This window comes from Bombina bombina, chromosome 6 (assembly GCF_027579735.1).
Source record: "Bombina bombina isolate aBomBom1 chromosome 6, aBomBom1.pri, whole genome shotgun sequence".
NCBI lineage: Eukaryota > Metazoa > Chordata > Amphibia > Anura > Bombinatoridae > Bombina > Bombina bombina.
This window is the reverse complement of record NC_069504.1, coordinates 953,278,111-953,304,481: the sequence shown is the minus strand read 5'-3', so window position 1 is coordinate 953,304,481 and position 26,371 is coordinate 953,278,111. Positions and strand designations below refer to the sequence as shown.

Sequence of the window (26,371 nt, the reverse complement as noted above, 5' to 3'; positions counted from 1 at the left end):
GTACTCCATATTTAAATTTATACTTAGAATGTCATGTTTCTAGCAACATGACCTAATTCCCAGACAGGACAGGAGTGTTTGTATACAGTGTCTTACAAAACATATTTCACACATTCTTCAAAGAGAAATAGCACTGCTGATTTCCTAATAAACGGAAAAACTGCTTTATTTTGTGCGCTTTTTCTCATGCGCAGTGAAAATTCACAACTCCCCGGAAGAGCAGGGGAAAAAAGGGCGCGCTATGAATAGGGCCGTCTTCCTATGGACCGCCCATCGTGGGCGTTAACCATGTATGCCGGGAAAACTGACTAAATAATTGAGCATAATAATAATAATAATAATAATAATAATAAATGTCTCCTGGTCAGCATTATAGTTGCAACCGCTAGACCGGAGGAAAATACCAAGTGCCCAATTACGCTGGAAGAGAGCGATGTGAGTACAGGGAACGCTGTCAGAATAGAAATTTCCCGGTCAGCTTGATTGTTTATATAACCGCCGGGAGATAAGGCCTCATTTGTTTATAATAAAGAGCCCATAAATACTCAGTGGTCTCCTGCTGAGATTTGAACCAATGAATTGTGTACAGGTTTATCCCATATGTGAGTGACCATCACGTTGTTCTGTAACAGCTGCTGTATGCTGCAACAGGAACAATGTCAATATTGCAAACTCCCGGTCGGCATGTTTGAATTATACCACCGCCGAGAGTGCTGTGACAAGTGAAGTACATATGCTGTCTAGTATATTCTCCCAAACTTAAATGAGAATGCATACCTGAATAAAGAGCCCATATCTTACACTAAGGGCTGCCCATTTACAACATGAGAGGCCAATTCCTTCTGAGTTCTTCTTTCTTTTTCTTCCAAGCCCAAAAATAAAAAATGGCACTTGCCTCACAATCTGCCGACAGCAAAGGCAGCTCCCAGGTGTGTGAAGTCCTACTGCTCACATGGACCTGAGGATTACAAGAAAAACACTGAGTAATATCCCTCAGATTTTTTCCAGGATAGGGCAGCAACAGTATATGGGAGGCGCAGTGAGAATTATGTCCCACAAGTTCCCATTGCTTTAAAGCCAACAAATGCTCTCCTGTAGAGACTGATATGGACTACGGCTACACCCTAGAACAAAGCAGCACTCTCTGGTACTACTTTCAAAATAATAAACTCTTGATTGAAGAATCTAATCTAACACCTCACTTTACCTCTTCCTATCACGTAGGCAAAGAGAATTACTGGAGTGGGAGGGAAGGGAGGAGCTATATATACAGCTCTGCTGTTGTGCTCTTTGCCTCCTCCTGCTGACCAGGAGGCGTAATCCCACAAGTAAGGATGAAATCCGTGGATTCATCGTGTCTTTAAAAAGAAAAGCCGATATTGTTTGCATGAAACGGCGCACCACTTGTAATCTAGCCCTAAATGTTTACTTTTATTAATAACATTTTTTGTATTGTGTCAGGATGATTTGTGCCTCTTACTTTGCCTAAAAATAACTAACTATTTAACAATTCCCTTTTTATAAGCTGCACATTTATCGCTGCAGTTTTCAGCAACTTTACAATATACAGTATTTGCAATTTCCCAGTCAATGACAGGCCATGTATGGAAAGTCCGACAAAAAGCTTAAATAGAATACTCTCCATTCTCTTTTCCTTCTTTTATTCCCCTAGCCTTTCATGTAATTTGCTAAAGGCAGCCCCATAGCAATGATAGTATTGCTGTATTCTCTGAAAACCGGCAAAAAAGTGGCGAGATAGTCAGGACAATTTATAAAGGAAACAAAATAATCAAACATTTACATACACAGTTTATTTTATAACGTACAGTTAAATGTAAAGTTTAATACAAACACTTATATTGTATACACCATCTATCTTTTATGCTAAAAATATTTCTGTTCATTTTATTGATTTTTATTGCTTTTCAATCTATGCTGGACCACACACACTTTTTGACATGTCTGCTATATAGCCCTTTAAAGGAGTTGTAACGTGTACAAAAAATAGGACTTATTCACATTCAATGTTAAGCAGATGATGCTGAACACCTGGGTTAGCAATCCACTTGGAAATAGGTAGAAACCTTTGCATAAGAAGCACCTCCTTTTCAGCTCACTTTTCCCTTTCGCCAGTTTCACAATCTGAATAAATTAAGAAAGAAGGCAGAAGAGAGAGACAAAAAGGAGGAACTAATAGGGTTGCCACCTGTGGTCCAATAAAATACTTTACAAACTGGTAGTTAACCGGGTGCAGTTAATAAGTGGGGTTCACAAAATAATTCCTCTACAAAGCTGCAACCTGGGCCCCACCCTTGAACCTACCAGATTTATATTTTTCACTGCCGACTAGTAATTTTATCCCATTGTCTGCCAATTGCTCACAAATCAATTATTTGAACCTTTTTGGCAGCAAGTAATAAACACAGCAACGTTTGAACCGTTTTGACTGCCAGTAGCACACACCAAGCAGTGGTTTTATACCTCCCTAGTACCCTAGTGTGGCTACACATAACAGATTATTTTTTCCCCCAAATATCACATCATGAAGTACATGTTCAATGTTGTACATGTTCAATGCTGGCATTCATATACTTTTTGTATATAATTTACTGTACAGCCTGCTGGAATACTGGACACTTTGCAACCCTAGGAACTAAACCAAAAAGGGATGTCACATAATTATAGGTAGGCCCCAAAATCCCATCTTATGTCATGTGCACTGTGACAGCACATGGGGCTGGAAATTACTCTATACAACAGAGTGTGCAACAAACTAATAAGAATCACCATATGGTACAGCATAACCGCTAAAAGAAAACAGATAACGAAATTAAAGAGAAACAGGCTGTAAAAAATAATAATTCTATAGCTGCCTAAGCAGACACAAAAGCATTAAAACTATACAATTTAGCGATGTGAAAAACAACCACTGGATCCCCTTTAACTAATAAAGCAATGTGTCATGACAAGTTACCCTCAAAGTCATAATCTGCAGCAGGGGTCAGCAACCTTGGGCCCCCAGATGTTTTGGAACTACATTTCCCATGATGCTGAGACACTCTTTAGGGAAATGTGGTTCCAAAACATCTGGGGACCCAAGGTTGCTGACCCCTGATCTAAAGAACAGAGCATATGGTGATCAGAAATAATAGATTATTCACTCTGTCAAGACAAAATGTGACCAAAACCAATGAGAATATGAAGTCTTGGCGACTTCTTAGGAGCGCAGTAAAAAATATTTCACCTCCTACTGGCAATGTCTTATATTATGAAGGCCTCACTGTGTTGGTCAGGTGACCTAGAGAGACATATTACTTATGCATAATGTCCTTCCTGGCCAGGCACAGAATTTCTGAATAATGTGGACATGGTGGTACTTTTAGAAAAAAAGCCGACATCTATTATGCATCTTATTTAATACATCAGATCTATAAAAATCTGTCAGTCTCACTGAAAAACTGTCCTCAATCACAGGTAAAATAGGCACAATTGGAAAATAAGCCCTACTGAAGTCTACTTTGTGAATACCACAATTGATTTGCTTATTCAGCATTCAGGTCTTTGCCCCAGACTAATCTATGTTACCAATACATACAGCAGAGAATGTCTCCTTGGGCAATATGACAGCAGTGTCCTAAATGAAGCTCAAGGGAAGTAACTATGCAATTGACGCATTAAGCCATACGGCTTTTGCAACGGGAAGAAAAGCAGCTCCTACATCTCAGCACTTCACATCCTGCAAGCATGCAATGAAACCATTTTAGAAAATAGGGCCTCAACATAATCATTTTTAATCTACTAACACTGTGTTTAGCAATGCAACTACTAGCTTCAGATCTCAATCAGAAGGTTATTAGCCCATTATCTTTTACACTACTTTCAGATGGCTTATGTATTTTCTGTTCCCTCTTATCCCCTGTACCCTTTAGAATATTCATTAGGACAACGCAGAAGATGGTCCTTGGCCTTCTCTATATCTAGACTTATTGGTGTACGGCTCTCTCTTCCATTTACATCAAACAAGCCCTCCATCAGACAGCTTGGTGGGTGAGGACAGCCAATCGAGGAAGGGTAGATTTTCTACATCAATTTTGGATTCACTTTTGCAAGCACATGCCTCTAACAAGTGTAAAAACAAAAAAACATAATTTATGCTTACCTGATAAATGTATTTCTCTTGTGGTGTATCCAGTCCACGGATCATCCATTACTTGTGGGATATTCTCATTCCCAACAGGAAGTTGCAAGAGGACACCCACAGCAGAGCTGTTTATATAGCTGCTCCCCTAACTGCCATATCCAGTCATTCGACCGAAAACAAACAGAGAAAGGAGAAACCATAGGGTGCAGTGGTGACTGTAGTTTAAAAATTAAAAAATACCTGCCTTAAAATGACAGGGCGGGCCGTGGACTGGATACACCACAAGAGAAATAAATTTATCAGGTAAGCATAAATTATGTTTTCTCTTGTAAGGTGTATCCAGTCCACGGATCATCCATTACTTGTGGGATACCAATACCAAAGCTAAAGTACACGGATGAAGGGAGGGACAAGGCAGGTACTTAAATGGAAGGTACCACTGCCTGTAAAACCTTTCTCCCAAAAATAGCCTCCGAAGAAGCAAAAGTATCAAAATTTGTAGAATTTTGAAAAAGTATGAAGCGAAGACCAAGTCGCCGCCTTGCAAATCTGTTCAACAGAAGCCTCATTTTTAAAGGCCCATGTGGAAGCCACAGCTCTAGTAGAATGAGCTGTAATCCTTTCTGGAGGCTGCTGGCCAGCAGTCTCATAGGCTAAGCGGATTATGCTTCTTAGCCAAAAAGAAAGAGGTTGCTGAAGCCTTTTGACCTCTCCTCTGTCCAGAGTAGACAACAAACAAAGCAGATGTTTGACGAAAATCTTTAGTAGCTTGTAAGTAAAACTTTAAAACACGAACCACGTCCAGATTGTGTAATAGACGTTCCTTCTTTGAAGAAGGATTAGGACACAAAGACGGAACAACAATCTCTTGATTGATATTCTTATTAGATACCACCTTAGGTAAAAACCCAGGTTTGGTACGCAGAACTACCTTGTCTGCATGGAAGAATCACATTGTAAGGCAGATAACTCGGAAACTCTATGAGCCGAGGAAATAGCTACCAATAAAAGAACTTTCCAAGATAAAAGTTTGATATCTATGGAATGAAGAGGTTCAAACGGAACCTCCTGAAGAACTTTAAGAACCAAATTTAAGCTCCAAGGTGGAGCAACAGGTTTAAACACAGGCTTGATTCCAACTAAAGCCTGACAAAATGCCTGAACGTCTGGGACATCCGCCAGACGCTTGTGCAAAAGAATAGATAGCGCAGAAATCTGTCCCTTTAAGGAACTAGCTGACAATCCTTTCTCCAATCCTTCTTGGAGAAAAGATAATATCCTGGGAATCCTGACCTTACTCCATGAGTAGCCCTTGGATTCACACCAATAAAGATATTTACGCTATATCTTATGATAGATTTTCCTGGTGACAGGCTTTCGTGCCTGAATTAAGGTATCAATGACTGACTCGGAGAAACCACGCTTTGATAAAATCAAGCGTTCAATCTCCAGGCAGTCAGCCTCAGAGAAATTAGATTTGGATGGTTGAAAGGACCTTGAAGTAGAAGGTCCTGTCTCAGCGGCAGAGTCCATGGTGGAAAAGATGACATGTCCACTAGATCTGCATACCAAGTCCTGCGTGGCCATGCAGGCGCTATCAAGATCACCGATGCTCTCTCCTGCTTGATCTTGGCAATCAGACGAGGGAGCAGAGGAAACGGTGGAAACACATAAGCCAGGTTGAAGGACCAAGGCGCTGCTAGAGCATCTATCAGCATTGCCTTGGGGTCCCTGGACCTGGATCCGTAACAAGGAAGCTTGGCGTTCTGGCGAGACGCCATGAGATCCAGTTCTGGTTTGCCCCAACGATGAACCAATTGTGCAAACACCTCCGGATGGAGTTCCCACTCACCCGGATGAAAAGTCTGTCTACTTAGAAAATCCGCCTCCCAGTTCTCTACACCTGGGATATGGATAGCTGATAGGTGGCAAGAGTGAATCTCTGCCCAGCGAATTATCTTTGAGACTTCTAACATCGCTAGGGAACTCCTTATTCCCCCTTGATGGTTGATGTAAGCCACAGTCGTGATGTTGTCCGACTGAAATCTGATGAACCTCATTGTCGCTATCTGAGGCCAAGACTGAAGAGCATTGAATATCGCTCTTAGTTCCAGAATGTTTATTGGAAGGAGTGACTCCTCCTGAGTCCACGATCCCTGAGCCTTCAGGGAGTTCCAGACTGCACCCCAACCTAGAAGGCTGGCATCTGTTGTTACAATTGTCCAATCTGGCCTGCGAAAGGTCATACCTTTGGACAGATGGACCCGAGATAGCCACCAGAGAAGAGAATCCCTGGTCTCTTGATCCAGAATTAGTAGAGGGGACAAATCTGTGTAATCCCCATTCCACTGACTGAGCATGCAGAGTTGCAGCGGTCTGAGATGTAGGCTTGCAAATGGCACTATGTCCATTGCCGCTACCATTAAGCCGATTACTTCCATGCACTGAGCCACCGAAGGGCGAGGAATGGAATAAAAAACACGGCAGGAATTTAGAAGTTTTGATAACCTGGACTCCGTCAGGTAAATTTTAATTTCTACAGAATCTATCAGAGTCCCTAGGAAGGAAACTCTTGTGAGGGGGGATAGAGAACTCTTTTCCTCGTTCACCTTCCACCCATGCGACCTCAGAAATGCCAACACTATGTCCGTATGAGACTTGGCAATTTGGAAGTTTGACGCCTGAATCAGGATGTCATCTAAATAAGGGGCCACTGCTATGCCCAGCGGCCTTAGGACTGCCAGAAGCGACCCCAGAAACTTCGTAAAAATTCTTGGGGCTGTAGCTAACCCAAAGGGAAGAGCTACAAACTGGTAATGCCTGTCTAGGAAGGCAAACCTGAGAAACCGATGATGATCTTTGTGTATCGGAATGTGAAGATAAGCATCCTTTAAATCCACTGTAGTCATGTATTGACCCTCCTGGATCATAGGTAGGATGGTACGAATAGTCTCCATCTTGAATGATGGAACTCTGAGGAATTTGTTTAAGATCTTTAGATCCAAAATTGGTCTGAAGGTTCCCTCTTTTTTGGGAACCACAAACAGATTTGAGTAAAATCCCTGTCCCTGTTCCTCCTTTGGAACTGGATGGATCACTCCCATAATTAGGAGGTCTTGTACACAGTGTAAGAATGCCTCTCTCTTTATCTGGTTTGCAGATAATTGTGAAAGGTGAAATCTCCCTTTTGGGGGGGAAGCCTTGAAGTCCAGAAGATATCTGGACCGGATAGGGGGCCATTCCTTCATGCTGTCTTAGAGGCAAAAGCAGGCTTTTTGGCCTGCTTACCCTTGTTCCAGGTCTGGTTAGGTCTCCAGACCGTCTTGGACTGAGCAAAAGTTCCCTCTTGTTTTGCATTAGAGGAAGTTGATGCCGCACTTGCCTTGAAGTTTCGAAAATTAGACTGTTTGGCCCTTGATTTGGACCTATCCTGAGGAAGGGCATGACCTTTTCCTCCAGTGATATCAGCAATAATCTCCTTCAAACCAGACCCGAATAGGGTTTGCCCCTTGAAGGGAATGTTAAGCAGCTTAGACTTTGAAGTAACGTCAGCTGACCATGATTTAAGCCATAGCGCTCTACGCGCCTGGATAGCAAAACCAGAATTCTTAGCCGTTAGTTTAGTCAAATGATCAATGGCATCAGAAACAAAAGAATTGGCTAGCTTAAGTGCTCTAAGCTTGTCAAGTATGTCATCCAATGGAGTCGTTACCTGTAAAGCCTCTTCCAGAGACTCAAACCAGAACGCTGCGGTAGCAGTGACAGGAGCAATGCATGCAAGGGGCTGTAGGATAAAACCTTGTTGAATAAACATTTTCTTAAGGTAACCCTCTAACTTTTTATCCATTGGATCTAAGAAAGTACAACTGTCCTCGACAGGGATAGTAGTACGCTTTGCTAGAGTAGAAACTGCTCCCTCCACCTTAGGGACTGTCTGCCATAAGTCCCGTGTGGTGGCGTCTATTGGAAACATTTTTCTAAAAATAGGAGGGGGAGAGAACGGCACACCTGGTCTATCCCATTCCTTAGTAATAATTTCTGTAAACCTTTTAGGTATTGGAAAAACATCAGTGCACACCGGCACTGCATAGTATTTATCCAGTCTACACAATTTCTTTGGCACTGCAATTGTATCACAGTCATTCAGAGCAGCTAAAACCTCCCTGAGTAACACGCGGAGGTGTTCAAGCTTAAATTTAAATGTAGAGATATCAGAATCAGGTTGCATCATCTTCCCTGAGTCAGAAACATCACCCACAGAAAGAAGCTCTCCTTCTTCAGCTGCATATTGTGAGGCAGTATCAGACATAGCTCTTAAAGCGTCAGTATGCTCTGTATTTCGTCTAACTCCAGAGCTATCTTGCTTTCCTCTAAATTCAGGTAGTCTGGCTAATACCGCTGACAGTGTATTATCCATGACTGCCGCCATGTCTTGTAAAGTAAACGCTATGGGCGCCCTAGATGTATTTGGCGCCATTTGAGCGCGAGTCCCTTGAGCGGGAGTCAAAGGGTCTGACACGTGGGGCGAGTTAGTCGGCATAACTTCCCCCTCGTCAGATTCCTCTGGTGATAAATTTTTTAAAGACAGAATATGATCTTTATTGCTTAAAGTGAAATAAGTGCATTTGGTACACATTCTAAGAGGGGGTTCCACAATGGCTTTTAAACATAATGAACAAGGAGTTTCCTCTATGTCAGATATGTTTGTACAGACTAGCAAGCTTGGAAAACAATTTAAATCAAGTTAACAAGCAATTATAAGAAACGGTACTGTGCCTTTAAGTAAAACAAATTTTGTCAGAATTTGAAAAACAGTGAAAAAAGGCAGTAAATCAAACGAAATTTTTACAGTGTGTATAATAAGCTAACAGAGCATTGCACCCACTTGCAAATGGATGATTAACCCCTTAGTTCAAAAAAACGGATCAAAAAAACGATAGAGACGTTTTTTAACAGTCACACCAAACTGCCACAGCCTTGCTGTGGGCCTACCTTCCCCAACAAACGATTTTGGAAAGCCTAAGAGCCCTTTAGAGATGTCCTATAGCATTCAGGGGACTCCTGGAGGAAGCTGGATGTCTCAGTCTGTAAAAGTTACTGCGCAAAAAAGCGCTAAATTAGGCCCCTCCCGCTCATAGTAACACAGTGGAAAGCCTCAGGAAACTGTTTCTAGGCAAATTTAAGACAGCCATGTGGAAAAAACTAGGCCCCAATAAAGTTTTATCACCAAAGTATATATAAAAACGTTTAAACATGCCAGCAAACGTTTTATATTGTAAATATAAAAGAGTATTACCTCAGAAAGTAAGCATGATACCAGTCGCTATTAAATCACTGTATTCAGGCTTACCTTACATAAATTTGTCATCAGCAGCATTTTCTAGCATTCACATCTTCTAGAAAAATCTTAACTGCACATACCTCATAGCAGGATAACCTGCACGCCATTTCCCCGCTGAAGTTATCTCTCTCTTCAGTCATGTGTGAGAACAGCAATAGATCTTAGTTACAACCTGCTAAGATCATAGAAATCACAGGCAGATTCTTCTATTTTTCTGCCTGGAACAAAATAGTACAACTCCGGTACCATTTAAAAATAATAAACTTTTGATTGAAGTAAAATAACAGCTAAATTTCACCACTTCTCTCTTACTACCTCCATGTTTGTTGAGAGTTGCAAGAGAATGACTGGATATGGCAGTTAGGGGAGTAGCTATATAAACAGCTCTGCTGTGGGTGTCCTCTTGCAACTTCCTGTTGGGAATGAGAATATCCCACAAGTAATGGATGATCCGTGGACTGGATACACCTTACAAGAGAAAACAGCACATTTTAAAGCTGCTCTTCTATTTGCAACAAAGGCAAAGGGGCTTGCTTAAAATGATAGCTATAGCAAACATTCAGTCATAATGAAAAAGATAGTAACATTATCACTGAAATGTTCTTACTGCTAGAGTAGAGAGCTGGATACTAATTAGCTGAAAATGAATAACACTGTTAGAGAATTACCTGGTCGTTAGGAGCATCTTCTTGTTCTGATCAATAGCCATATCACTGATGTATTCCTCATGGTTCTTCATCTCCATAAAAGCCACATCTCTCCGAAGATCCCAAACCTTCAGCATGCCACTATCATCTCCAGTGGCAAAGATGTTCTCATCTATCAGCAATAAGCTGTTTATCGCAGAACTGCACAAACAGAAGACAAATTATTAAATACAAATTATTCTCAAGAATATTATGAAAACACACAGCATACAAATGGTTTGTATAACCATAGGAAGATATAGGCTCACTGCTTCTACATTATTGTAAACTTGCTTTCTTTGTTTTGGATGGCAATGCAGCTGAACCCATAAAAAGAATGTGTTTATGATGGCTCTGATAACATTTGCATTACTCAATTTAATCTGGGGTAAAGCTCTGTAGAAACGAGCATTCAATGATTGTATCATGCAAAGGATTAACAGCCCTGCTATTTATGCTGATATTAAATATCATGCTAATATTATTTTGTTATGGATAACCCTGCAGCTTGGTTCAGGACAATTATTTTTTCTAGCCAGCTTCTGATGGGAGAGCAGATCTACTATTTAAACAGGTGTGTTTAATCACTGAAAATTTTCAAACCAGTCACTAGTGCTTAAAGGGACATTATACACTCGTTTTTTCTTTGCATAAATGTTTTGTAGATGATCCATTTATATAGCCCATGAAGTTGTGTTTTTTTTTTTTTTTTTTAAATGTATAGTTTTGCTTATTTTTAGATAACATTGCTCTGATTTTCAGACTCCTAACCAATTCCTAGTTTTAGGAGAATACTGATGTATACCTACTACAGCCTGCTTCTGTTTGTGTAACGAGTCTATTCATATGCAGAGGAAGAGGGGAGTGTCTGATATTTCCCACTTGCAGTGGGTGTTCCAGTAACCTTTTAAACAGAGCTAAACTGGAAGCTTTTAAGGAAGTTTTTAAACGGTTTTATACTGGATTTAAATATTAGTATCTGTGCATATTATTCTTTATAGTAGTGTCTATTACATGCAGTTATATGAAAATTGGTGTATACTGTCCCTTTAAGCAATAGTGAGCTGCTTTACTTTAGATAACCATTAGTACACCAGTGTATATGTATATATATATATATATATATATATATATATATATATATATATATATATATATATATATATTAAGCATATAGACTGCACTCACTGGGTTTGTGATAAAATAATACATTTTATTATATCATAGTGCAGTCTATATGCTTACTATTTAAAATTTAATTCTGACTAAGCACCCTGGTCGTTGAATACTTAGCAGTGAGGGTGCAGATACCTGTGGGAATTATTTTATATAGATTTACTTTAATGTTTGTTTTGTCCCCACACAACAATGGAGTGAATCACTTAGTGTAAGACTGAGATCACAAATTCATATCAGTATTGCAAGGGCCGACACCTAGGAGCCACACACACATTTCTGTTAGAAACCAGAACTAGTAATGATATAAAAGTTTCTGGTATTTGTCAAGCTATACATTTGTTATGTATTGTAGAGATACGCATACATTTTGTTATAATGTATATTTTGTATGGTATAATACCAATTTAAAGTGACTTGAAAACCATTTAACAAATGACTTTATTTGAAAGCTAAAGTTTTGGCATAACTAAAGGTGGTAGAATTCTTGAAAAGTAAAGTTCTGTTCAGGTGCCTCAATCATTACAGCTGCAGAGCAAAACAAGGGTGCCAATCAGGAGACAGGTTGCACAACAAAAACATCCCTAATGTGTTCTGTTCAGAAGCTACAATCCTTGTGGATCCCAAATTGGACAATACCTATATGTTTAACTTCTTTGTAGAGAGTAGTCAGCTAGGGCCACTAATGCAAACATTATATATATTTTAGCTTCCTTACTTGGAATACAATGCATGTTCTGTCCTCTTTTTTGTGAAAAAGAATTATACAAATACTTATAGGGACAGTAAACACTTTGAGATTGTAATATAAAATGCTTTGTTGTGCATAGTAAAACAATTTTGCACTATACTTTCATTAGTTATTTTGCCTACATTTCCCGTAATTTAAATCTGAAATCTGCAGTCCTGAATACAAACAAACAAAAAAAAAACAGCATAAGACCGGATTTACCATTCTGACCTTGCTACCTATATATCCATAATTTGCCTTTGTAATCTTATCTTTTCTGCAGAGGCCAATCAATAGAGATATCGTAAACACAATGGGCTAGATTACAAGTGGTGCACTATCGTTAGCGCAGGCGCAATATTGCACCCGCTCTAACCTGCAATTATATTACAAGTTGAAAGTAATTGGGATCGAACGAGCGCGACTGAAGACCTTATGTAAAGGGTTAGGGCTAAATCAAAAGTTTCACCAAACACAACCTAAATACATTAAAATACCATATAGCCCCCAGGGTTTCAGAGTTTCTTAAAGAAATTCAGTTTCAAATTTTATTTGAATCCTTTCACACTAAATCCTTGACGGACAGTAGAATCAGAGTTTTCCTTATGGATTGGCTTCCGCTAATTATATCTTATCCGCTCCAGGTTCAAAGGCGTATTTTACAGCCTTTCTTAAATACGATAGCTTTCTTAGAATTGGTTATATTAGGATTGTTTCCACCACTATGGGTATCCGGTTACAGGGAGATTACTATATGAGATAGGATTTGGATTATTCTGGAGAGAAAGGGAAGGGGAGAGAAGGGGAATGGGTAGGTAGTTAGTGACAAGACATTAAATATTAAGGTCGATGGTTACGTATGGTGATGTTGGGTGGCGGAGGAGGAGGGATAAGAAAAGAAAGATATATCTTCATTTTTTTTTTTTTCCCCTTTCTTTCTTTCCTTTCCTTCTGTCTTTCTTTTTTTTTTTTTTTTTTTTTGTGTTTGATTGTTTGGTTAGTATTTAAAAAAATAAAAAAAATAAAAAACTCCAGTGATGTTATGAATGTCAGACACTAGTAATTATTTTGTTTGAACTACTGTACTGTGAACCATTTACTTTGCTTTCTCAAATGTACTAATCCATGTATGTAGGCCTGCTGGGGCTATTATTTTGAAATGTATTCTGACATATGTTTATTTTGCTTCTCACTTTTTGCTGGAATCATTAAAAAAAAATATTTTAAAAAAATAAATACATTAAAATAAAGTGTTACACTCATATAAACTACCTAATAAAAATTATTCATAGAAATATTAATTTAAAAAAAGCTTTAAGAGTTAAAAGCTATGAAAACGTGTTTAAATGGAAAGGGCTATAATATATATAAACAAATATGTGTCTAAATATGTGTATGTCAGATTAGCGTGCAATCAATAAGTGTTGCAATCGATAAGTTGCGCTCTCCATTTAAGTCTATAGGAAAGAGAGGTTAGTGATGTCGCAATTTCAAAAGTCCTACAATTTCTCTTGCATGCTAACTTTTTTCCCGCACAAGTTTACTTTTCAGCAGTATTTGCGCTCAAGGGTAATTGGGCCCAATGAGAGTGGCAAACTACAGACTCAATTCCAGACTGGCTCCTCCGAATAAGGAAAGTAATTGGTGCAGTGTGCCCACTGAAAATCAGTTGCAGCAAAAAGTATTAAAAGGAACAATGTACTGTAAAATGTTCTTCCCGTTAATTTGTTCCAATTATTTAATTTATCTAGATTGTGTAAGTTCCTTTAGCTTTATTTTGAAATAGCTGTTTTTGCCTGTAGTATCCCCAGCTATGTAAACATAACCAGCCAAAGAAATCCCCCCCCCCCACACACACACACACACTGGAAGTGTAAGTAATAAAAAAAAAAAATTGAAAATTAACATTTTAAGTATTGGGCTTTGAGATAAAGAAGTATGTGTGTGTATATAAAGTGATAAAATAAAAAGAGCTCATTTCCCTGTAATTGGAAACACATTAAGTGAAAACCAATTTTACTGTACACTGTCCCTTTAATCTATTCTAATAACATTCAAACTCTGCTGATATGTTAACCCATTGGAAAACTGCAGACTAATTTTTAATACTTTTATATGCAAAGTTCCTATAATGAACTTGATGCTATGAGTGAGATCACGGATGATGTTGTGAATCATACATTATCAACAACAAAGTCATGTGTTTTTTTTTTACTTTTATGTAAAAAAGCTGCAGATACAATTGATACAAAGCAGTGGACATCCTGTTGACACATTACAGTATAATAAGGTTGCTTAACCCCAGGCCCAATAGAGACCTCCACTGTTTGTTTATCTGACCTCACTTTCATAATGTACTATTAAAAAAAACTATTTAAATGGAGAAGACATTTATTGGTGTTTTACTTGGGCCTGGGTGGCTCTTTGGGCTGATTATATGAAGCACATTGCTATGTAACATCATAATGAAGCAGCTGGTGGTTATGGAATACTTTACCTCTCACCATTTACAATACACACAATTACACTCAATGCCTACTCATGGCTCTCTTATACATGGGTATAGCTGAAAGAAAGTCTTCTCTACAACTGGCTCTTTCCTTCATCTTTGATAGAATGCAATGAACATGTTACTGGGTGTCATTAGTGCAAGTCTGACAACATGGTTTGTTTATAGTTCGGCTTTGACATCCTTACTCGTGAGCTTTGGAGATGCGCTTCACCAGTTTACCTTCTTCCACATTGAGGATGTGAACGGATTTGTCTTTGGATACAGTGAATAGCTCTAGAAATGAGGAGAAATGGATAAAGTAACTCCAGGACAGTGTTGTAAGCATCAATACCTATGTAACATAAAGCTAACTACAAGTATAACAAGGATGCTGTTTGTTTGGGAGAGACAGACTTATAGAGGACACATAACAGAGCTCCCAGCTGTTTTACATTTGCAGGATGGTGTCAGTGAGGGAGCTCTCTTTAGCTTTCTCTATGTGTTCCTTTTTCACAAAGACAATCTATACCCTGCCCAGAAATGCCCAGCCATACCCCTGACTGACCCAGCTTCACCCCTGGACCATCCAACTCCACACCTTGGCTGCAGGGACTCCGCCTTACAGCCATCCAATCCTTGAGTCAAGAAATTAAAAACTGAGAGCTATGGAGGATTTTAAAACTATGGGTCACTGATAATTTTAATGACTGGCAAATTTGCTAGAAATATTGTTACATTAAATACCAAAAAGAGATACATATTTATTATCCCCTTACACTAACCAAACACATGCATACAAAATGACAAACATCTAGGCATACACCTAGCATAAGAATACACAAATGAATACATGAGTTTCTATTCTTAAATTAAAAAAAGAGAAATCATAAATAATTAGTGAAACATCATGCCAGGACTAGTGCTGCGCTGATGTTACTGAGACTTTCAATAAATATGACGTACAATAAAATGCATATTCTGAATTATCGCTTTTAGTTTATATAATGCTCAGAATTAATAACTGTATTTATTTAACATTTGTCTTCCCAAAAGAACGCAAAGAGATGTCAGACTTAACCGATAATTGGCAGCTGATTAATAACAGCTATCTCAGCTCAAAGGAACATAGAAGTCTCTTTCCAAGAGAACATACTGGAGGTAGCTCAGGAGCGTGCATGTGCCTTGAGCACTATAGGACAGAGAGTTTACAACAACGCTTGTATCAATGTTATAGAATGTTGCAAACACTGCTACCATACTCCGTGTTCTCCACAGAAAATGTTGCCAGCCAGGTGGGGGCAATGTAATACTTTTTAATATTAGAAAAATGTTCTGCTTTCCAAAGCACAAATTAATGGCATAATTTAACCCATTTATTTAATGATGATTTGTGCAATAATAATTGAACATATTTTTAATATTAGCTAATTTTAGCTTAAAGTTTATATTAGCCGGGTGGTGTGCCCATTAGAAAGTCCTGGAGAGAATGCTTTCTATAGTACTCATATAAGTGCATTCTCCTGAGAATACCTTGGTATGTTCTCTTGAAAATCAAAGTTTCAAAAAAGAATACCAAGAGAAAGAGGTAGATTTTATAACAGAATATTTTACTTTAAACGGAAAGCTCTGTCTAACTCTTGAAAGTATAAAATGTTATAACCCTGCCCCTTAATTGACACTCAGTTTATCAATTTCATAAGGGTGAAAGGCTGAGTTGGACACGCTTGGACTTTAGTACCTGAGATCATGAGATTTTGAAAGGTAAGGCATTTGGCCCGTTAACTAAGAAGGCATTTCAATATGTAGTATGTTCCTGTCCCGAATAAACATTTTCTTGTTAGGCTCAAAGAGACATACACCAAAATTGATATAGGCTATTTAAATAAAGCATTAAGTATAGATAAAATTTGCAGCTAACTCTCCTAAAAATTGGAAAAACCATGCAGGGTGTTTCAATGAATATGTATACCCACGTACTATACTCTAATCACTGAGCTATTGTTTTCAACTCACTCCCTAACAACAGTTTCTCAGCAGAACTAATATAACTTAGTGCAGCTGCATTGAGCCAGGCATGTCAGTTAGTGACTTCCTGGTTGTAGGCAGTTAGTTAGGGAGTGAGGGGAAAACAACAGCTCAGTGATTAGAGTATAGTAATTAGGTATACATAGTCAGTGAAACACCATGCATGGTTTTCCCCATTATTATGAGAGTTAGCTGCAGGTCATGCGTATCAATTGCACAGTTTATCTTCACTTAATGCTTTATTTAAACCGCCTATATTAATTTTGGTGTATAATGTCCCTTTAAAGAGGTGTGTCCCTCTCTACCAATAGAGCTGTGTTACTTGTGTCTACCCATGAAATGTAAACAGTGTTTATTACACATATTGTAAGGCCAAAAAAAATATTATTAAACTACTTTTATAGCTTCTACAAGTAGATGTTAAAAAAAACCTTGCAGCAATCTGCTACTAAAGAAGAATTCTCTATTGCCAAACAAATGGATAACCAGAGTGAATATCGAACAATTATTCTATTAACGCATAAAGAAATACAGATAATCTTACGTTGACCATCAATGGAAAAAGCCGAGTCTCTGCAAGATTTTAGATGGTGACCTGAGGACCAAAGCTCTTTGTTTTCTCCCTCCATACAAGAGTAAGAATACCTGAAACAAAGCAGATCTATGTTTAGCTCTTCCAATGAAGGAAAACCATTATATTATCTCACCATTGTACCACTGGAAGCAACGGTAAAAACGCCATTACTTGGGGCTCAGTATTCCAAAATCTCATCTTAATTAAATGTAAACACAGGTTGGGCTTCAAAATTGTACAGGATTATGTAATTCTCTATCTATATTTACACATTTTAAAACACTACGTTTTAGCTCTTCAAACATTAAAGGGATATAAAAGTGCAAAAAAAAACATAATTTATGCTTACCTGATAAATTCCTTTCTTCTGTAGTGTGATCAGTCCACGGGTCATCATTACTTGTGGGATATTAACTGCTCCCCTACAGGAAGTGCAAGAGGATTCACCCAGCAGAGTTGCTATATAGCTCCTCCCCTCTACGTCACCTCCAGTCATTCGACCAAGGACCAACGAGAAAGGAGAAGCCAAGGGTGTAGTGGTGACTGGAGTATAATTTAAAAAATATTTACCTGCCTTAAAAAACAGGGCGGGCCGTGGACTGATCACACTACAGAAGAAAGGAATTTATCAGGTAAGCATAAATTATGTTTTCTTCTGTTAAGTGTGATCAGTCCACGGGTCATCATTACTTGTGGGATACCAATACCAAAGCAAAAGTACACGGATGACGGGAGGGATAGGCAGGCTCTTTATACAGAAGGAACCACTGCCTGAAGAACCTGTCTCCCAAAAATAGCCTCCGAGGAAGCAAAAGTGTCAAATTTGTAAAATTTGGAAAAAGTATGAAGCGAAGACCAAGTTGCAGCCTTGCAAATCTGTTCAACAGAGGCCTCATTCTTAAAGGCCCAAGTGGAAGCCACAGCTCTAGTGGAATGAGCTGTAATTCTTTCAGGAGGCTGCTGTCCAGCAGTCTCATAAGCTAAACGAATTATGCTACGAAGCCAAAAAGAGAGAGAGGTAGCAGAAGCTTTTTGACCTCTCCTCTGACCAGAGTAAACGACAAACAGGGAAGACGTTTGTCGAAAATCTTTAGTTGCCTGTAAATAAAATTTAAGGGCACGAACTACATCCAGATTGTGCAAAAGACGTTCCTTCCTCGAAGAAGGATTTGGGCACAAGGATGGAACAACAATCTCCTGATTGATATTCCTGTTAGTGACTACCTTAGGTAAGAACCCAGGCTTAGTACGCAGAACTACCTTATCCGAGTGAAAAATCAAATAAGGAGAATCACAATGTAAGGCTGATAACTCAGAGACTCTTCGAGCCGAGGAAATAGCCATTAAAAATAGAACTTTCCAAGATAACAACTTTATATCAATGGAATGAAGGGGTTCAAACGGAACACCCTGTAAAACGTTAAGAACAAGGTTTAAACTCCATGGTGGAGCCACAGCTTTAAACACAGGTTTAATCCTGGCCAAAGCCTGACAAAAAGCCTGAACGTCTTTAACTTCTGACAGACGCTTGTGTAACAGAATGGACAGAGCTGAGATCTGTCCCTTTAAGGAACTAGCGGATAACCCCTTTTCTAAACCTTCTTGTAGAAAAGACAATATCCTAGGAATCCTAACCTTACTCCAAGAGTAACCTTTGGATTCGCACCAATATAGGTATTTACGCCATATTTTATGGTAAATCTTTCTGGTAACAGGCTTCCTAGCCTGTATTAAGGTATCAATAACTGACTCAGAAAAACCACGCTTTGATAAGATCAAGCGTTCAATTTCCAAGCAGTCAGCTTCAGAGAAGTTAGATTTTGATGTTTGAAAGGACCCTGAATCAGAAGGTCCTGTTTCAGAGGTAACGACCAAGGTGGACAGAATGACATGTCCACCAGATCTGTATACCAAGTCCTGCGTGGCCATGCAGGCGCTATTAGAATCACTGATGCTTTCTCCTGTTTGATTCTGGCAATCAATCGAGGAAGCATCGGGAAAGGTGGAAACACATGAGCCATCCTGAAGGTCCATGGTGCTGTCAAGGCATCTATCAGGACCGCTCCCGGATCCCTGGATCTGGACCCGTAGCACGGAAGCTTGGCGTTCTGTCGAGACGCCATGAGATCTATCTCTGGTTTGCCCCAACGTCGAAGTATTTGGGCAAAGACCTCTGGATGAAGTTCCCACTCCCCCGGATGAAAAGTCTGACGACTTAAGAAATCCGCCTCCCAGTTCTCCACTCCCGGGATGTGGATTGCAGACAGGTGGCAAGAGTGAGACTCTGCCCAGCGAATTATCTTCGATACTTCCATCATTGCTAGGGAGCTTCTTGTCCCTCCCTGATGGTTGATATAAGCTACAGTCGTGATGTTGTCCGACTGGAACCTGATGAACCCCCGAGTTGCTAACTGGGGCCAAGCCAGAAGAGCATTGAGGACTGCTCTCAATTCCAGAATGTTTATTGGAAGAAGACTCTCCTCCTGATTCCATAGTCCCTGAGCCTTCAGAGAATTCCAGACAGCGCCCCAACCTAGTAGGCTGGCGTCTGTTGTTACAATTGACCAGTCTGGCCTGCTGAATGGCATTCCCCTGGACAGATGTGGCCGATAAAGCCACCATAGAATAGAATTTCTGGTCTCTTGAATGGAATGAAGGACACGGCATGCACTTTGAAGTTTTGTTAACCTGTCCTCTGTCAGGTAAATCTTCATTTCTACAGAATCTATCAGAGTCCCCAGGAAGGGAACTCTTGTGAGTGGAAAGAGAGAACTTTTCTCTTCGTTCACTTTCCATCCATGCGACCTTAGAAATGCCAATACTATCTCTGTATGAGATTTGGCAGTTTGAAAGCTTGAAGCTTGTATCAGTATGTCGTCTAAGTACGGAGCTACTGAAATTCCTCGCGGTCTTAGTACCGCCAGAAGAGTGCCCAGAACCTTTGTGAAGATTCTTGGAGCCGTAGCCAGTCCGAATGGAAGAGCTACAAACTGGTAATGCCTGTCTAAAAAGGCAAACCTTAGATACCGGTAATGACTTCTGTGAATCGGTATGTGAAGGTAAGCATCCTTTAAATCCACTGTGGTCAAGTACTGACCCTCTTGGATCATGGGCAAAATTGTTCGAATAGTTTCCATCTTGAACGATGGAACTCTTAGGAATTTGTTTAGGATCTTTAAATCCAAGATTGGCCTGAAGGTTCCCTCTTTTTTGGGAACTACAAACAGATTTGAGTAAAACCCTTGTCCTTGTTCCAACCGCGGAACTGGATGGATCACTCCCATTAATAAAAGATCTTGTACGCAGCGTAGAAACGCTTCCTTCTTTGTTAGGTTTGTTGACAACCTTGACAGATGAAATCTCCCTCTTGGGGGAGAGGATTTGAAGTCCAGAAGGTATCCCTGAGATATGATCTCTAACGCCCAGGGATCCTGAACATCTCTTGCCCAAGCCTGGGCGAAGAGGGAAAGTCTGCCCCCCACTAGATCCGGTCCCGGATCGGGGGCCCTCAATTCATGCTGTCTTAGGGGCAGCAGCAGGTTTTCTGGCCTGTTTGCCCCTGTTCCAGGACTGGTTAGGTTTCCAGCCTTGTCTGTAGCGAGCAACAGCTCCTTCCTGTTTTGGTGCAGAGGAAGTTGATGCTTGTCCTTCTTTGAAATTACGAAAGGAACGAAAATTGGACTGTCTAGCCTTGGCTTTGGCCTTGTCCTGAGGCAGGGCATGACCTTTACCTCCTGTAATGTCATCAATAATCTCTTTCAAGCCGGGCCCGAATAAGGTCTGCCCTTTGAAAGGAATATTAAGCAATTTAGATTTAGACGTAACATCAGCTGACCAGGATTTTAGCCACAGAGCTCTGCGTGCCTGAATGGCGAATCCTGAATTTTTAGCCGCAAGTTTAGTTAAATGTACTACGGCATCTGAAATAAATGAATTAGCTAACTTAAGGAATTTAAGTTTGTGTGTGATGTCATCTAGTGTGGATGATTGAAGTGTCTCTTCCAGAGACTCAAACCAAAATGCTGCTGCAGCCGTGACAGGCGCAATACATGCAAGAGGTTGCAATATAAACCCTTGTTGAACAAACATTTTCTTAAGGTAACCCTCTAATTTTTTATCCATTGGATCTGAAAAAGCACAGCTATCCTCCACTGGGATAGTGGTACGCTTAGCTAAAGTAGAAACTGCTCCCTCCACCTTAGGGACCATTTGCCATAAGTCCCGTGTGGCGGCATCTATTGGAAACATTTTTCTGAATATAGGAGGGGGTGAGAAAGGCACACCGGGTCTATCCCACTCCTTAGTAACAATGTCAGTAAGTCTCTTAGGTATAGGAAAAACGTCAGTACTCGTCGGTACCGCAAAATATTTATCCAACCTACACATTTTTTCTGGGATTGCAACTGTGTTACAATCATTCAGAGCCGCTAATACCTCCCCTAGTAACACACGGAGGTTCTCAAGCTTAAATTTAAAATTTGAAATGTCTGAGTCCAGTTTATTTGGATCAGAACCGTCACCCACAGAATGAAGCTCTCCGTCTTCATGTTCTGCAAACTGTGACGCAGTATCAGACATGGCCCTTGCATTATCAGCGCACTCTGTTCTCATCCCAGAGTGATCACGTTTACCTCTTAGTTCTGGTAGTTTAGCCAAAACTTCAGTCATAACAGTAGCCATATCTTGTAATGTGATTTGTAATGGCCGCCCAGATGCACTCGGCGCTACAATATCACGCACCTCCTGAGCGGGAGATGCAGGTACTGACACGTGAGGCGAGTTAGTCGGCATAACTCTCCCCTCGTTGTTTGGTGAAATATGTTCAATTTGTACAGATTGACTATTTTTTAAAGTAGCATCAATACATTTAGTACATAAATTTCTATTGGGCTCCACTTTGGCATTAACACATATAGCACAGATATCTTCCTCTGAATCAGACATGTTTAACACACTAGCAAATAAACAGCAACTTGGAAATACTTTTCAAAGTAATTTACAAATAATATGAAAACGAACTGTGCCTTTAAGAAGCACAGAAAAATATTATAACAGATAAAATAATTAAGTTATAGCATCAATCTTTGTCAGAATATACAGTTTTAGCAAAGGATTGTTCCCCTCAGCAAATGATAACTAACCCAGGCAGCAGAAAAAAAATACACAAATAAACGTTTTTTATATCACAGTCAATACAATCAGCACAGCTCTGCTGTATGATTACTTCCCTCAAAAAAGACTCTTGAGATCCCTGAACTCTGTAGAGATGAACCGGATCATGCAGGAAGAAAATGAACCTCTGACTGAGTTTTTCTGATGCATAGTGAAAGCACCAAAATGGCCCCTCCCCCACACACATAACAGTGAGAGGGATCAGTGAACTGCTCTAATTTAAATCAAAACTATTGCCAAGTGGAAAAAAAGTGCCCAAAACATTTTTTCACCCAGTACCTCAGAGAAAAAAACGTTTTTACATGCCAGCAAAAAAACATTTTACCTCAATAATTAATTGTCATTTAAAACCTATTGCAAGTCCCTGCAAAATAGGTTAAGTCTATGTATACAGTTTAAAAGCCAGAGAAGTACCATTTCCCAGAAAACTGAAGTGTAAAATATACATACATGACAGCCTGATATCAGCTACATCTACTGCATTCAAGGCTGAGTTTACATTATAACGGTATGGCAGGATTTTCTCATCAATTCCATGTCAGAAAATAATAAACTGCTACATACCTCTTTGCAGATTAATCTGCCTGCTGTCCCCTGATCTGAAGTTTACCTCACTCCTCAGATGGCCGAGAAACAGCAATATGATCTTAACTACTCCGGCTAAAATCATAGAAAAACTCAGGTAGATTCTTCTTCAAATTCTACCAGAGAAGGAATAACACACTCCGGTGCTATTATAAAATAACAAACTTTTGATTGAAGATATAAAAACTAAATATATCACCATAGTCCTCTCACACATCCTATCTAGTCATTGGGTGCAAGAGAATGACTGGAGGTGACGTAGAGGGGAGGAGCTATATAGCAACTCTGCTGGGTGAATCCTCTTGCACTTCCTGTAGGGGAGCAGTTAATATCCCACAAGTAATGATGACCCGTGGACTGATCACACTTAACAGAAGAAATAAAATATATATTTATTTATTATCTATTAGACATGTGCCTCACTCATAAAATTAACATTGAGATTATTAGAACTCAAGATTTTACATAGATAAAAAACGTACTAGGTTGGCCTATTATTATTATTTTTTATATCCCATCAAATCTATTATTTGAAACTGATGCCCAAAACATGCATATCAGTCCTCACAGATGCACAGAGTAATGAAATGAAGAAAAGTCATCTTCTTAAACATATATAAAATTAAAACTTTTGTGCAGAATTAGACTGTATTATCTGATTTAATTCAAAGTTTCCTTCCCCATGAAATGTTTAATTATGCATAATTAAAAAAAGATTTCAAAGCACTTTCATTATTTATTTTGCCTGCTGGAGTTCACTCAATGGAATGCAAAACCCAGACACTGCAACTTGTTGATTAATGATTGGCTGATATGTGCAGGTGCTATTTTTATCTGACCCTAATTGGCCAAAGGAAAGGAAGTAAATACTATCAACAGGCTTTACAAGAGATGGTCCTGTGACTGCTAAACAATGAACATGCATGCAGATATTTTTACAATACATATATTCATTTTTAATGCATAAATACAAAAATGTCCTCTTAAAATGACATAAAACAGGTTGAGATCTGTGCATATCCTAAAAGGGCTGAAGCAGTTCACAGCTTCTAAGCATGCTCCAGAAGATAATCCACTTTTGCATTTTACCAACAGAACAATAAACATAGATACAGCCATAAAAGGAATTGTGTGGGGGGAGGTAGAGCTTTACAATTCAGAAACTAAATAGAAAGAGTTAATGGTGAGGCACTGCAGTATACATTTTCAGGTAAAGTAATTAACGTACATATTATATTATTTTATTTTGTCTCTATCCCAACTTGTTTTATGTCTCTTTAAGGTTTCTAGCTTAAGTGTATCCTTTGTAAAATCAGTCACTAGTTTATTAACCCCTTCATGCCGGGGGCAAGTGTTTACTTTCAAAACAAAGTCATTTCAATTTTAAGGCTGAGATCGGATCATGGGGGACTGCCTACGATGCTAGGCACACCCCCCAGTCAGATTTCCCATTGACTAAGAGGAGGAGGGTGCAGGACGCCAAACAAAAGTTAGGACTTTCCATGCCATTCTAATGGTGTTAAAACCCAGTGCTGTTAGAGCGGCATGGAAAGTCCTACCAGAATCTAAAGGTTAAAAAATTTCTCAATTCACAAATCTAAAATTTATTTTTACTGTTATTAACAGAATTTTTTTTTATAGAAACTTACACAAACACGTCGCCATCTATATCCCCCACAGCAATAATATCTTTACTGGGATGGAAAGCAATGGTGTTTGCAGCAGCCTCAAAACAGATATCCTCGGGTGTATCCCTCAGTTTGGGCTCTGATGGTCCTGGAGTATCATCAAGTTCATCAGATTCAGCCTTAATTAAAAAAAAATTAAAAAAATGCATCAGTTAGAAAATCCCATTCAAAACAATAAAAATTATCCTGACTACATAATGTTGCTTTATTTAATGTTCTTAGTAACATATTTTAGGTTTCAACAATTTGTGACCGTGCACAGTAAAAAAGGAAACCACGTTTTACCAACATGTGCACTTTATTAGATGAGATGCTGTATGTTCAGAAATTAAAGGTATGTTATAATAAAAACAAGTGCTTGCTCTAAATGGTTAGAGAATGTAATTTGCTGCATTACTGATCCTAGAATGCTGTGTGTTTAACCACAAAAAGGATAAAACACATAGGTAAAGACCCACAAAAGCTTTGCAGTTCTGAAACAGGCCACTGGTAATTGGTGACTGCATGCAACTGACGCTCCCGATTGGCTCACTGGCTGTGTTCTGCTCGTTAGCTGCAATGTCCGAATCCTCAACATCAGATATAACAACCTTTATATTGGATATACAATTCTCAAATCCACCTTGCCTGAGGAGGTTAAGGGAATGGAATACTGCCGTGTTTAAAGGGACAGTCTACTCCAGAAATGTTATCCTTTAAAAAGATAGATAATCCCTTTATCACCCATTCCCCAGTTTTGCATAACCAACACTGTTCTATTTATACACATATTACCTCTGTGATTACATTGTATCTAAGCCTCTGCAGACTGCCCCCTTACCTCAGTGCTTTTGACAGACATGCAGTTTAGCCAATCATCGCAGACTCCTAAATAACTCCATGGGAGTGAGCACAATGTTATCTATATGACACACATGAACTAGTACTGTCTAACTGTGAAAAACTTTCAAAATGCTCTGAGCTAAGAGGCGGTTTTCAACGGTTTTAGAAATCAGTTTGAGTCTACCTAGGTTTAGCTTTTCAAAAATACCACCAAGGGAACAAATAAAATTTGATGATAAAAGTACATTGGAAAGTTGTTTAAAATTACATGCCCTATCTGAATCAAGAAAGTTTATTTTTGTCTAGACTGTCCCTTTAAGGGTAAAATAGATTTGCTTTTTTGTGCAACAAAATAGGGACATTTATTTCTATTTAAATGGACACTGAACTCAATTTTTTTCTTTCTTGATTCAGATAGAGCATGCAATTTTAAGCAACTTTCTAATTTACCCCTATTATCAATTTTTCTTACTTCTCTTGCTATCTTTATTTGAAAAAGAAGGCATCTAAGCTATTTTTGGTTCAAATGCTGGAAAACACTTGTTTATTGGTGGGTGAATGTATCCACCAATCAGCCCAACCCAGGTTGTTCACTAAAAATGGCATCCTTTATTGTAAAGCATATGTTAATATTCTCAGCAGCAATGCAGTACTGGGATCTAGCTGATGATTGGTGGCTACACAAAAAAAAGTATCTTGTCATTGACTCACCAGATGTGTTCAGCTAACTCCTAGTAGTGCATTGCTGCTATAGAGCTGAGTTGAATACATTTGCATTTTCTTTTTGCACTTTTATGCCCCTTTTAACCCCTTAACGACTGAGGACGTGCAGGGTACGTCCTCAGAAAAAAGGCAGTTAATGCCTGAGAACGTACCCTGCACGTCCTCAGTGTGGAAAGCAGCTGGAAGCGATCCTGCTCGCTTCCAGCTGCTTTCCGGT

At 39.2% G+C, this 26,371-nt stretch overlaps 1 protein-coding gene across 1 annotated transcript in view; it reads right to left on the bottom strand.

The window, feature by feature from the left end:
• WDR55 (WD repeat domain 55) overlaps nucleotides 1-26,371 on the bottom strand; it is a 135,121-nt gene that overhangs the window by 95,964 nt on the left and 12,786 nt on the right. Inside the window, 4 exon segments of the mRNA XM_053718602.1 lie at nucleotides 10,151-10,330; nucleotides 14,772-14,859; nucleotides 17,135-17,235; nucleotides 24,571-24,728. Of these exon segments, the coding sequence (XP_053574577.1) occupies nucleotides 10,151-10,330; nucleotides 14,772-14,859; nucleotides 17,135-17,235; nucleotides 24,571-24,728 (527 nt within the window).